This window comes from Equus caballus, chromosome 17, assembly GCF_041296265.1.
Source record: "Equus caballus isolate H_3958 breed thoroughbred chromosome 17, TB-T2T, whole genome shotgun sequence".
Lineage (NCBI taxonomy): Eukaryota > Metazoa > Chordata > Mammalia > Perissodactyla > Equidae > Equus > Equus caballus.
The window spans coordinates 86,082,404-86,097,755 of NC_091700.1; the positions used below are offsets into that span (position 1 = coordinate 86,082,404).

Consider the following 15,352-nt stretch of genomic DNA (forward strand, 5'->3'; position numbering starts at 1 on the left):
AATAAATACCTAGATTAAATGTAACCAAATTCGAAAATCCATGACAGAGAAAATGTATTATATGTTGAATGATACACTGGGACAGAAAAATGTTGGCTGAACTTTAAGGAAGGCTTACTTAAAAAAAAACAAAAGAAAGAAAAGATTGGCAACTCCATTTAATAAACAAAGAAATTTAGATTCAAAGTGGCTGAGACCCTTGTATCTTTCTAGTATATCATCTTTCACTGAACTGTAAAGTTCTGAAATGTAGGACTTTGTATTATTTCTATTTGTAATACCTACCATACCTTTCACAGAGCATTGCATTTAATGGCCACTTAATAAACACATCAAATGAATTAATTAATCAAAACCATAATCTCTATTCACATACTCTTTCAAAGATATTTACTTATGAGCCACATAATCCCTAATATGTAAAACTGGAGGAAATATTTATGGTCAACATGCTCTCCACACTTCTTAAACTGGGCTGACTGCTCAAAGTAGTATGTATGGACCAACAGGAGGGGAAACGGAGAAAAGGACAATCTTTGAGACTGAAACAACTTTTTCTTAGATTCTCTGCTGAATTTTCAGCTATCCAGGTCAGTTTTTTTCTTTCTGAAAAGTACTCTGAATTAAAGAGGGAAAAGAGCACCTGAAATGCAGCACCTACTGCTTGAGAACTGGAGACATCTCTCAGAGCACAGCAAGTAGTAATCACTCCATTAGAAGTAGATTTTCTGTGCTCCTCGGGATAGTGGTTCCAAGGATTCTGTTTTTTGTGTGTGTGTGAGGAAGATTGGCTCTGAGCTAACATCTGTGCCAATCTTCCTCTACTTTATGTGGGACACCACCACAGCATTGCTTGACAAGCAGTGCTAGGTCTGCACCCAGGCTCCAAACCTGCAAAGCCCAGGCCACTAACATGAACTTAACCACTATGCCACTGTGCCAGTCCCTCCAAGGATTCTGTTTCTGGCATTCAGAGTTCTGCCTTCCTAGTTAACTAACTCTTGAAAAACATAATAAGGATGCATACTTTTAATACATGTTCAGATTTAAGTGAATATTAATGTATTCTAATTACAACATAACTTGCTTAGTATTATTTGCGTGCATGCAACAAGTTAAGACAACTAGAGGGGAGGTGGTTATGGTTTAACATTCTTGGTTTTCTTATTTGGTGGTAGTTTTGGTTTGAAATGCAGCTTTAAAAGTGGCTAAAATAGCTTCCTGAACCTTCTTAAAACTACGATTATAATTTTTACCAAACAAGGTTAAAAAAATTACCTCTGAAATATTAGCATATTTATAAAATTCAACAAATAATTACTGAATTATAGGCTTTTCAACATATACTAGACCTAAATTATTTAATTATAAAATCATAACTTTTTTTGCTTTTGAAAGTTTTCTTTAGTTTTATTCCATTTGAAAATAACGTGGATATTATCTCTTCACTGCAGAAAAACCCTTAGTTTACTACTTCACAAACATTTATAATTTTCTATTAACATAATTTACTAAATGATGAATTTTTAAGAAATATCACTTCCTAAATGATACATTAAGTAAGACATAGTTTCATCTGGATCAGAATTCTGTAGTCAAGACTAAAAATCAGAACTTTTAGTTCTGGCAAGATAACCACCCCCAAGGCACAGCCGTATGCTGTGAGATGCATGGATACATTAAAAGTAGAGGACAGAAAAAGGTATAACAGAAAAATATTAACCAAAAAGGACGTTGATGTGGCTATCAGACCCCATACACTGTAAGATAAAATCATTATTAGGAAAAGAGTAATTTATATTATAATGAAAGGAATAATTCACTAGAAAGATAATTTTGAAACGGTATATGTAACGACATATAGCTCAAAATATTTAAAACAAAAATTGAAAAAACTACAAGAATTAAATGATAAACCCAGAATCCCAGTGGTGTTTAACAAACTTCTCTTAGTAACTGACAGACAAAACAAAGAAAAATTCAGTATTTCTATGATCTGAAAAAAAATAACACATTCAATCTGATAGACATATATAAAATCTTCCACACAATTAGAGAATGTCTTTAAAAAAAATAAGTATGCAATGATAAAAATTAACCCTGTCTCACAAAATTAAGAGAAATAAATACCAAATAACTTATCCATGTTCTCTAATCATAGTTCAAAATAAACTGGAAATCAATTACACAGTGTGCCATTTAAAATTTTCAAAACACACTTTATTCATTTATTTATTCAATAAATATTTACTGAGTGCCTAATAAGATCTAGGCACAATTCTATGCACAGGAGATTAAAAAAGACAAAAAAAATAGACAAAGAACTTGCCTTCATGAAGCCAACATTCTAAATATTTCAAATACTTTAAAAAATAAAAAAAATTTTAAAAAATCAAAACAGAAATTTGAAAATATTTAGCACTGAATCATTACAAAATAATTATATTTTACAACTTCTGGGATCCAGCTAAATAAGTGTTTAGAAAGAAATTTCAAGCCTGTAATTTAAAAGGATGAAAGGAAAAAAATGTGATATTAATAAGATAATCCAACTTGAGAAGTTTATAAAAAAGAACAGATTAAAAAGAAATAATGAACTGAAATTGATAAAAACAAACAAAAAACAATTAAGAGCCTGTCATGTCCTAAATCTACATATATGAAAAGAGTAGTAAAACAGATATATCCCTCACTAAATTGAGCAAACTAAAACAAGAGAAAGGCCAACATAGATGAGACAGTTAAACACTGGAACTTAAGGAACAAAGCTGTTATAAGTCACAAATGACATGAGTGTCTTACATTAGACAAAATGTTACAAAAGATAAGATAGTCCAGCAAGGGACATCAACACAGAAACTTAATACTGTTCCTATAATTTAGCAATAAATGATTTGAAAATGTAATCTAAAATACACCATTTACAATATGAGCTAAAAAGTATAAAGTACTAGGGAATAAATCTAAAAACACGTGCAAGATTTCATGAGAAAAATGGAAGCTTCACTGAAGGATCTAAAAGGAACACTAAATAAGTCTGCCTGTCTGTCTAACTACCTATCTACCTACCTAGTCTCATATATATATTTAAATATAAATTATATACCATATATATCAGTTATATATGATTTACATATTTTAAATATATATTATATATACATTTAGATAGCTACATATAAATAATATATGTATATATTTAATGGTTGGGATGATTTAATATTATATAAAGGTGGCAATTCTCAAACTAACCTATCAATTCAAAGAGATTCCCATAAAAATTTCAGCAGTTTTTTTTGTAGAACTTTTTATACTGACCCTAAGCATATTTATATGGAAAAGCAAGTAGCAAAAGACAGTCAAGACAATTTTGAAGAAGAGGAAGTAGGGGGAGTTTTCACTATCTGACATCCAAGTTGATTATGAAGCTGTAGTAACTGCGGGGGGACTGGCATAAGGCAGATACCAGCAGCACGGTGTAAAGATCCAAGAAGAATTAAAGATATAAATCAGAAAAAAAGCAGAACTGTAAAACTTTTAGAAGAAAATAAAGGAGAATATCTTTATGAACTCAGACTAAGGAAAATTCTTATTCATCCTACACCCACACACACACAAACTCCCTCACTTACATAGTCGTAGACAAACTACAAAGGGAAAACCCTGATAATACATCGACAGTAAAATAAAAAACTTCTATGCACGTGGTAAAAAGACAATGAAAAAGTAAACCGCCAAGCCACAAACTGGAATATTATATTTTTAGCACATATAATAGATAAAGATTAGTATACAGAATCATAGAAAATACATTTACAAATCACTAAAAGAAGAAAATAATCCAACAGATAACTAAGCAAAAGATATGAACAGGTATTTTACAGAGGAGCAAACATGAATGAAAATAATCACATGAAAAGATACTCAACTTTACTAGAAGTCAAGGAAATGCAAATAAAACAAGATACAATTTCACATCCCATCAAACAGGAAAATTAATAAGGCAGATAACACCAAGTATTGGTGAGGACTTGGGGAAACAGTAACTCTTATACATTTCTGATGGGAGTGTTAATTGTTGCAACTACTTTAAAGGACAGAATTTAGCAATATCTGGTAGAGTCGAAGATACACATACTCTACAATCCAGTTAACAACACTCTTCTACTCTAGAGAAACCTACACTGCAAAAGGAGACCTTTAAAAGCAGGTTCATTATAGCATTTCTCTAACAGTAAAAAACTAAAGCCAAGTTAACTGTACCTCAGTAATGGATGTATAAAGGAGCCGCAGTATACTCACAAGATGAAAGACTCAAATGGAATTAAAATGAGTAAGCTAGCTCTATACACATGAACATGGATAAAGCTCCTATGGTAGCAGACTGCAAAAGGAGCCTTCAGTATAATATAGCATTTCTCTAAAAATGTCAAGGTCTTCAACACAATAAACACTAATAATAGATATTTACACATGAAGCAAAAGTAGAAACACAAATATGGGAATCATGCACACAAAGTTTAGGAAAATGGTTACCTCTTGGGGAAGGAGGAGAATGGGATGGGTGGGTAAGAAATAAAGAGACAGGCAGATCCAAGGCAAATAAAACAAAATATTAACATCTACAGTTTGGTGGTGGTGAGTAAATGGGGATCATTTATTATTTCTCTATATTCTCTATATGTCTTTTATTATATCTTTACTTGTGTACATATTTGAAACATTTTCTCATCTTAAAAAGAAAAAATAGGATGTGAAATACCAAACCCCAAAATGAATTGCTCTTAGATTTAAATACTTACTTCTTTGATTTGATTTCCATATTTTCAACAATGCCTTTAATTTTCTCTACTAAATTAGTAAATGTTATCTTTTCCAACAAGTAAAAGTCTTCCGCATGGAAATTTTCATCTATAGGTCCTAAGAACTTAAAATAAAAGCAGTTATATTATTGTGCATCTTCTAGACAATATCAGTCTGAGACAAATATTTTCTCATCAAATAGATATTTCTTTAAGCAAAAGTTGATTAAACAGGTGGCGGCTATTAATCTCATCATTTACTAAATCTACTAGGAAACAAAGAAGAGAAAAATATTTCCTCACTTTGATATTACAAATAACATTTACATAAATACCAAAACTAAACTGACAAAATTAAAAAGCAGCAAATTATTTTCATTTGAAAGTTTTACTTTGAAACATAATTCTTCCAGAAACCTAAGGCTTTTCATTCTAAAGTAAATTATGAAAGCAACTGTCTATACTTTGTAAATCTTTTAATTTCAATTTTCTATTCATCTGTAAATGTAGTCTACACTATGTAGATATGAATTAACACATAAGCAAGGGATAAAAGAGCAAAAACCGAGAGACAAATCAGATAATTATAATACCAACCAATCTTCGTCTAACTGATGTTGTCTAGTGGTTTGGAGCACAGCACGTTCACACAGTTTAGCTTTACTCCAGTAACTACAGACGGGGAGGTTGTCACAGTCAGTGTCCACATCTAATTTCTCAGGATGGCTATCCCATCACAACCACCACCAACTCCACTACTATTAGCACTTTCTGAGGAAGCTGATACACGCAATCACCATAATCTCATGAACACAAGCCCTGAGGTAGAAGGTGAGCCTGACACAGTCTTATGTGCTAAACAATTAATAACAAACAATTGGAAAACGCGTCAGCTAGAATATTTTTTTTCTTGGTAAAAAGAACAGAGTGAAATGGCTGCAGCAGATTTTCTCACTTCCCCTTCATCTACTTCTGCAATTAATATTTTCTAAAAATTAATGAAGTATAGTTCCTGGATCTTTGTCATTTGCTCATATCAAAGAGGCTATTAGCTGGGACGTTGGCCTTACAGCTAAACAAACACCATGTTTACCCTTAAACATAAGACACGGGCTTTTAAAAATGCAAAACTAGGCACTATAAAATGAAAAGTACATAAATATTTCATTGCCTTAAGATTTGATATTTTTAAAGAAATTTTTTTTGGTTGGCATTTGTTTTTTAGTTTTTAAGGTAACTTTGAAAGCACTTTCAAGGTTATATTTTTAAGACTACGAACAGGAGAGGCCTGGAAAATAGTTGAATTTAAATATATCATCTCTAGTGACTTAAGCAGTTTTGTTAATAACTCAGAATAAGGAAATATGAAATTATTTTCCTAAGGGATTAACAAGATTGTCTATCTTTATCAATTAAATTCACCAGAGAACCAGCTCTATTTCACCTTTCTAAGTACAGTCTCAAATAGTTAGGAGAAAATTGATTCTGTTGTGTCTTAGCTCTTCTACTTAAAGTTGAATATAATATTTGTAATAAAGTAATTTAAATAGTATCAAATCACATAATGTCTGAGTTGGGAAAAGGAACATTTAACTTCAAAATCATGTAATAGTAAAATAAAACCTATCTGGAGCTTAAATCTTCTTTATAACATTTTGGAGATGTGATTTTTCAGTTATACAGAATAACTGCTGTAACAGAAATGCATTACCTCCTCTGACAGCTCATTAAAATTTTAGAAGCCTCTGTTAGAGGGTTCATCCACATCCTGAGTAGAAAAGCTCTCTTCACTCACAGAAGTTCAGTCAACTGGCCTTGATAACATACTGACCTTCACCAAGAGTAACACAATCAAGTCTACAAATCTGCCCACTATTTCCCATGAAAGCCTTCAAATACTTAAAGAGAAAATAGGAGTTAAGTATATTTAATCTCTCTGACAACTCTGTGAAAGACACTGTTACTACTCCCATTGTCCAAATGAAGAAACCAAGTCTCAGAGAGGTCACATAATTAATGGTGCACCTGAATCTGAATCTAGGTTTGTCTGGCTGAATCAAAAAAGGCCATGCTTGTTTCCCTAGCTTCTGCTACCCGCTGTCTTCCAGCAGTTTGTAAATAGGCAGTGTGATAAAAATAAATTTACTATAATTACAGCAACAGCATTATTTAGGGTTTTAATATTAAAACGCATAAAGTTTTAATTCTTCAGCATCTCAGTAAGAAAGTATGAGATAATCACTGCACCCCAGTTTTGATCATTTATAAGCAATTTTAACTTTGACTATGTTCCAATTCTAACATAAATGTTGGGACAGGTTCAAATGAAGATTGATTCTAAAATGCCAGAATTATTTCAAGCATTAAACTAGTTGGTTCAGAGCGATAACTAACTGCTCCAATTGCTGTGATTATTGTGCTTTACAGCATTACAATGAGAGAGTAATACATTAGGTATTACATTATAGCTCATAAACCACAGTACTTATTTTTGGCTACATTGTACTCTACTCAAATCACAGTTCTACAAATAAAAGGATAATCAAAATTACAATTTTCTAGTAATCAACACAAAAATTCAACATAATTTCATTTAATACTATCTCTAGCTCCAACCTCTTCCCTGAATTCAACTCCTATGTTCAATTGCTGATCAACAAGTCTGCTTGGAGGTCCAGAGCTGAACACTGAACTCTTAATATGTCCAGAACTGAATTCTCTCTTTCCCTTCCCAGTCTCCCTGAACAACCCCACTCCTCCTGCAGTCTTCCTCACTTTATACAGGGAACTCCATTCTGCTAGTTACACAGTTGTCTCATATCCCACATCAAGTGTGTCAGCAATTCCTGTTCACTCTGCCTCCAAAACATATCCCACGTCCACTTCTCACTACTTCCGCTAACACCATTCTGGTCTAAGCCACCATCACTCTCTCTTCAAACTGGTTTCCTGAGCCCCTACAGTCTATTCTCAATGTAACAGCCACCAGCGATCCAAACAAAACATGTCAATTCCCTGCCCAGAACTGTAAGCTTCATGACTCGTTCATTCACTGCCTATACAACCCTACAGGATCTGGCCTCCAGCCACTTCTCTGGACTTCTCTCCTAACTATTCTCCTGCACGCCTGCTACTCCTAGAACACACAGACATGATCTCATCTCAGGACCTTTGCACTCACTGTTCCCTCTACCTACAACATTCCTCTTTCAGATATTCAACACAGCTTGCTCCCTCACCTCCTTTGGTTCTCTGTCCAAATGATACCTTATCAGTAAAGATGCTGTTTATGATCTGTCTCTGCTCACCAAAATGTAAACTCTATGAAAACATGTTTGTTCACTACTGTACTCAGAACCTAGAAGAACGTTTGGTTCAAGCAGGTGAGAAATTAACATTTGAATATGTTTGTCAATTTCAAGGAAAATGAGAAAGAAACAGTTCTAGGAGAAATAAGATGAATATAACTATAACTAATATTTGTTGTCACTAATATTGACAATATATGAATATATTAAACAATGACAAAGAAAACATAAGGTAGCTTTTCCATAATGTATAACCAAGAGGCAAGGTACTAGATACAGTTGGTGTAATTTTTTACCTCTTTATCTCTTAAACTGCCTGACAGAGCCAGAGGTAGCCACATACTTTAAAACTATCCTAAAAAGCTATATTTCCTCCCAAAGAAACTGTTAAAGAGAAAAAGCAATGCTATTTCTGGGCTTCCACATAGCTCACTATCAAAATTTACTAATACTTTATATTATTGTAATAATAAATGGCAACCATTGTTATCAAGTTGTAAAATAGCACTGTACACAGATAAACCTGAGTCTAACTGACTAGCAGCTAACACAATTAGTCAGCTCAAAAACTGTTTCACGGAAGCAGATATACTTGATCTGTGGTGGCTGGGGGATATGAGTCCCTCACTATTCTCCAACTCCTATTATCTACAGATTCAGATAAGAAAGAATAAATAAGCATAATTTTAAGGGGATAATGATATGGAAATAAAACACACAGGTGAATAGAGCCCATAAAAATATAGAAAACAAAGAGCACATTGAGGGGGTATTTGAGCTCTGAAGATGATCTGGGGATATATAATTTGATAGTGCAAGCAGAGATGTGTCAAATACTTTGCATTAATTGATTTCCTAATAAATCTAAGCATCAGATTGAATTTTTTTAAACTTAAATCATTCCTAAGAAATAAAATCAGACTATCATATTCAAAAAATATTAATAAGTAGACATTATCCACTAATTTTGCATGTATATAATAAAGACTCTTTAATCAGAAGAATGTGATATACTACAAGAAAAAAGTGTGATAGAAAATTACATATACACAGTAGGATTACAATTGTGTATTTAAAAAAACAGAAATAGTTATGTAGGGTAGAAAAAATGGTTAGAAGGTCAAACAATAAGCTCTTAATAAATTTTATTAGGATAGTGGGAGTAAGAGTGACTTAAGTGTGATTTTTTAAGACTGATTTTTTAAATCTTATAGATTTTTAAAGATTACATTAATAAACACTACTTCATACTTCAAAACTTATAAAAGTATTGTATTGTTATTTAACTTAATCATATTGTTATTTAACATAATCAATTGTAGAGGAAAGCCACAAGAGAAAGATGTCACAATATACTTTCTACACCTACTACAACAGTGGATCTCAATCACAATGTTGTCATGTGTACCAAGTGGTTTATTCTAGTACTTATATTAGAACAAAATAAAAGTCACCCCCACAAGAACATTCTTCCTTACCTGCATTCAACATTGTCACCAACGGGGGAAAGGGAGAAGTAAGAGGCAGTGTGCCGTGGACTGGACATCTCAGCGCCATGTTATTGATGCTGAGGCCTGTCTGGTGTGTCTAGCACGTGAGCACTGTCCTCCCCATGTGCTGCATCAGGTGTGTTGTGACAGAAAAGTCTGAGACCTCTGTAGCACAGTGTCACTGAGAAAAGTGAACAACGGCTTTTCCTACTTACTTTCCCATTGCTGACAACACCTAACTCTCCAGGACGCAATTTGAGTACGTCTTGACAGAACAACTGGTGAGTTCGGAAAATATTCACTCCAACGGTATTATATTTTTTCTCAAAAGCATTCTTCTCCATCCCCTAAAGCATAAGAATGATGAAACTTATATGAGAACAGTAAACATATTAAATCATTTTCCTAACAATGCCTACTTTAATATATTAGTATAAAATTTAAAATTATACTAAACTATGATTTTAAAAAGCACTTTCTTCTGAAACTACACTTAAAAAAAAAAGAATCTTCCTTTACCAAGTCAATTACAATATTTGTAAATCTTGTTACAAGTAGCTACAGTTTGTAATTCAGCCTTTGAGAATTTGAGTTGGATTATTGATTAGTAAAATGCTAAGGAACATCAACTTAAATAAAATTTAACATTAGAGAAATGAAGTGTTTATTAAATTCTGAACTCAGTACCCCCATTTTGATGCAATCAATAAAAAACAGTGTTTAAAATAGAAATACCTTATCTCACCCCATTATACCAATCCCACAAAACTATTTTAGTAACAGCACATTTAATTTCTGAAATAGAAAAGTAACCCTTGGTCAGAGTCAAAAAAATATGGACATCCACAAAAAATAAACCACGAATAGGTTCTTTACACCTTCATGCTAAGACGCAGTTCTCTATATGAGCCATTATCAAACTTTAATGTGCATACACATCACTTGGATGCTTTGTTAAAATGCAGGTTCTATTTGAGTAGATCCAGGGCGAGGACTTAAATTCTGAATTTCTGACAAGTTCCCAGGCACTCTTGTGATGATAGCAATGTTCCCCTGCACTGTCCAATATCGTAGCCACAGCCACAGATGGTTATTGAGCGCTTGAAATGGGCTAGTATGACAGAAGAACTGAATTTAAAATTTAAGTTTAAAATAGCCACACGTAGCCAGTACAGTGCAGCCTAGATGCTCCTTACTTCCAGAATCTCCACCTCCATCGTCTCCTTGATCACAAGCTCCTGCACTCCCAGCTCACTCATTCCACTGTCACCAGACCAACTGCTACTCAACCCCTCAGTCCACAGACCCTGCCACTTAGGTACTGTCCTTGATAGTTGTCTTATTGTGATTTTCCTCCTAACCGAGTTATACCCCAGAATCCTTGACTACAACAAAACCTTCCATGCAGTTCCCCTGAACGCTCCCCCTTAGTCATATTGACATGGCAAAACCCCAACTCTGGTTAAAGACAACTCTGCTTTCTCTGGACAACTGGATCCAAACAGTGTTAACACAGCTGGAGAAAAACATGCAACCAACGCTGTTCTCACTTTCAATTACGGTCATTAACCTCATGTGGGCTCTCGGAAATCTTCCCACACTACATACTCAATTCACTTTTTCACTGTCAGAATAATAGAAAAATATTTGACATTTTCTCCTCTTTCCTCAAACCTCTATTAACTAACGTCTGCTCCCTCTAATATTGAACTAATTACCTGACTTTTTTGAAAATGAAAGCAATCAGAAGAGAAGTACTTCATCTTGCCACCACCAAATAAATCTGCCCTTCTGCATCTGTACCCTTATATTCTGCCTTTCTCCTGGTTAAAATGGGTCCTGTTCTTAAGACCAACACTGAACACTTGTGTACTGGATCCCAGCACTTCTCATCCACTCAAGAACTTTGCTCTCCTCTCTCTATATCATCCTTTCTCATTGTTTGGATGGATTGTTTCCATTAGCATGCACGAAAGTGACATTTCTCAAATTTAGAAATCCTTCCTTGATCCACAAACTCCATTCTAATAGCTACAGAATGTTTCTCTGTTCCCCATATAAAAAAGTTCCTGGGGGCCGGCCTGTTGGCATAGTGATTAAGTTTGCATGCTCTGCTTTGGTGGCCCAGGGTTCGCAAGTTCAGATTCCAGTTGCCGACCTAGCACTGCTTGTCAAGCCATGCTGTGGTGGTATCCCACGTAGAAAATAGAGGAAGATCGGCACAGATGTGAGCTCAGCAAAAATCTTCCTCACACATGCGCACACAAAAAAGTTCCTTTAAAGAGCTACCTATACTCATTGTCTCTATTTCCTGATTTCACATTTTCTCTTGAATCTAACTCACTTTTACATGTACCACTCCACTGAAACTGTTCCTATCAAAGCCACCAATGACCACTTTAACAAATAAAATGGGCAATTATGAAGCCTAATTTCAGCAACATCTGGCACAGGTGATCATCCTCTCCTTGAAATACTTTCTCCAACTGGCTTCCAGGATATTATACTCTCCTGGTTATCTTCTTAACTCACTGGCTGTTCCATCTGTCTCCTTTACTGGATTATCCTTTTCTTGTGTACCTACTTGGTAGAATGTACTAGGGCTCTGTTTTCAGTCCCTCTGTTTTCTACCCCTTCACTCACTTCTGAGGTGTCTCATCCAGTTTCTTAGCTTTAAATTACATATAATGCTGATGAGTCTTAAATTGACTCTCAAAAAGATATTATAACCCTCCTTTGATTTCTACATTCATTTACTTGGCAACTCAACATTTCCACTTGAACGTCCAACAGGCATCTCTAACTTAACACATACAAAACTTAACTCAATCATCTGTGTGTCCAAGTCTCTTCATCTAGACTTCCCCAACTCAAAAAAAGACACCACCATTAATTTTAGCTGTTCTAACCAAAATCCTGTATTACCCTCACATCACATACAAATTAGCTCATTCTGCTGACCCAAGTTGTAATAAATACTATGTATCAACCATCTGACCAACTCTCCCACTACTCTCTAGTCCAAGCCACTATTGTTTCTTGCCTAGATTACTACAATAGCACCCTAATTGCTCACCCTATTTCCACTCTTTTCTACTTACTATCAAATCTTGACATGGCATCCAGAGTTATCTTTTTGTTGTTGTTGTTGTTGAGGAAGATTTGCCCTAAGCTGACATCTGTTGCCAATCTTCCTTTCTTTTTTGACTTGAGGAAGATTTGTCCTGAGCTAACATCCGTGCAAATCCTCCTCTATTTTGTATGTAGGTCACTGCCATAGCATGGCCACCTCTGAGTGGTATAGGTCTGCACCCAGGAACTGAACCTGGGCTGGTGAAGCAGAGCACGCTGAACCTAACCCTAGGCCATGGGGCCGGCGCCCAGAGTCATCTTTTTAAAGATTATTCACCGCTTCAAGATTCCTCAATGGCTTCCCATTATACTCAGAAAAAAAATTCAATTCCTTACCATGGCCTACAAGTGCTTGAAATATCTGGAGTTATGTCTCTGCCCTCATCTCCTAGTACTCTCCACATCACCCTACTTTGGTCATAACGGTCTGCCTATACCTCAAACCTGGCAAGAAGTCTCTGCATCAGGCCTCTAGACGTGCTGTGTTCCTGGACCTGGTAAGATCTTCTTACAGACTTCCCGTGACTTGATTTCTCGTTTCACTCAGAGCTCTGCTCAAACGTAAGCTCTCTAGAAATGCCTTCCCCAACTACTCAAGCAAAAGGGCATCCCTCAAACTATCAACCTTCTTACGTTTCTTTATATTTTTCCAATATCACTTACTTTGTCTGTCTTTCCCACTACAACATAAACTCCACAAGAGCAGACACTCTATCTGCCTTGTTCACAAGTATCTTTATTGTCTAGTAGACAATCAGTATTTTTTTTTTTAAAACAATTTTTTTTTTTAAGATTTTATTTTTTTCCTTTTTCTCACCAAAGCCTCCCAGTACATAGTTGTATATTCTCCATTGCGGGTCCTTCTAGTTGTGGCAAGTGGGACGCCACCCCAGCGTGGTTCGACGAGCAGTGCCATGTCCGCACCCAGGACTCGAACCAACGAAACACTGGGCCACCTGCAGCAGAGCGTGCGAACCCAACCACTGGGCCACGGGGCCAGCCCCACAATCAGTATTTTTTGAATGGATTGATGAATCTTTCTTCCAGAGGACCATCTTCTATCTTTTGAATTTCCCCCATTCTGGACCCCTTCAAGGAAATACCTGAGGATTATTTACATAATCCTTTAACTCCCAATTCTTCACTTAAGTACACATCCTAACTAAAATGCCATCAGCTCTAAAGGATCATGAAGTAGCGGTTGAAACATATGAAGTTTGATTTGCTAAATGTCTCTATGCAAAGGTGTATCATTTAACATTTATCTTTTCCCATTGTAAAGGAATGTTTATTACCCACCCCCAATTGATTATACTTATTTATTGATGTTTTTCTGTAACATGATATCTCCAAGTACATTTACATACTTTTATTTAAAATATGCAACAGTACTCATTTATTATTTCAAACAAATAGCTACTGACCTCAGTAAGAAATGTTTTAATTTTATCTCCAGAGTAAATAGCTGCAGCAGTTTCTTCCTTTGCCAGTTTCCTGAGAAAGTTTCTCAAAAAGCTATTTTTCTGTGTAAGAAAAGCTGCCAAAATTCCTCTAGAAATAGCTGTGTTCTCTTCATTTATTTTTGATGTAGGATTATAAATAACCCCCAACCGACTATGAACACTTGTTTCCTGCAAAACACATTTATAGGTGAAAAAGATCACAATCTTACATACCTTTTCACAGTTGAACCTTCCAATCAAGTTTGTTCACTTTACCATACAGCACCTTTCACTGTCAAGTTGACTGTACTGAATGTGGTACAGCACTGAAATAGTCTAAAAACAATCACTTTAGTAACTCTAATTGCTTCACCTCTTTGCATAACGATTCTTTCGTAATGCAATACTTTGTTTAACCTTTTTCTGTGTACGTGTGTATGTGAAATAACATACATAAAAAATACACAAGACAAAAAAGTAGAGCTCAGTGAATTAACCCATAAAACTAGCACCCAGGTCAAGAAATAGAACATTGCCAGCAAACGAAAGATCTCTCTCATATCCCCTGCCAATTACTACACCTTCTCACTTTTCTAAAGACAACTGCTATCCTGCCATTTATGGTATTAACGTTCTTGCTTTTCCTTATAGCTTACCATCTAAGCTTGCACTGTTAAACATTTAGTGTATTTCGAACTTCATGTAAATGTAATCACACAGTATGTATTCTTTTGTGCTCTTTGCCACTCCACATAATGGTTGTGAGATTCATCACCATTGTTTTCTGTAGCTATACATTTTTTTATGCACTGTACAGAATTCCATGGTATGAATACACTCTCTTTTATCCATTCTATCGATCCTGGACAACTGAATTTTGTACACTTTGGTGGTTTACAAACAGACTATACATACCTTCAACTTTAGAAGATGCTAAAAAGTTTTTCAAAAATAGTTGGATTAGGTTTCACTCCCACTAGCAACATATGAGAGTTCCATCACCCCACAGCCTCATAAACATTTTATTGTCAGACTTTTAAATTTAAATCATTCTGGTAGATATGTAAAGATATCTCATCAGGGTTTAATTTGCTTTTCCTCGTCACTAATGCTATTAAACATCTTTTAACGTGTTCATTGGCCTCTTTTCTGATTTGCCTGTTCAATCTTTTGCCAGTATT

The 15,352-nt window shown here is 34.9% G+C and overlaps 1 protein-coding gene across 3 annotated transcripts in view; it reads right to left on the reverse strand.

Moving 5' to 3' along the window:
* UGGT2 (UDP-glucose glycoprotein glucosyltransferase 2) overlaps positions 1–15,352 on the reverse strand; it is a 184,724-nt gene that overhangs the window by 59,295 nt on the left and 110,077 nt on the right. For all 3 annotated transcript variants that reach the window (XM_001916487.5, XM_023621731.2, XM_023621734.2), the window contains exons 21-23: positions 14,154–14,360; positions 9,813–9,944; positions 4,800–4,924 (exon numbers count right to left, since the gene is read on the reverse strand). In XM_001916487.5, coding sequence (XP_001916522.1) covers positions 4,800–4,924; positions 9,813–9,944; positions 14,154–14,360 — 464 coding nt within the window. The remainder of the gene's footprint in view (positions 1–4,799; positions 4,925–9,812; positions 9,945–14,153; positions 14,361–15,352) is intronic.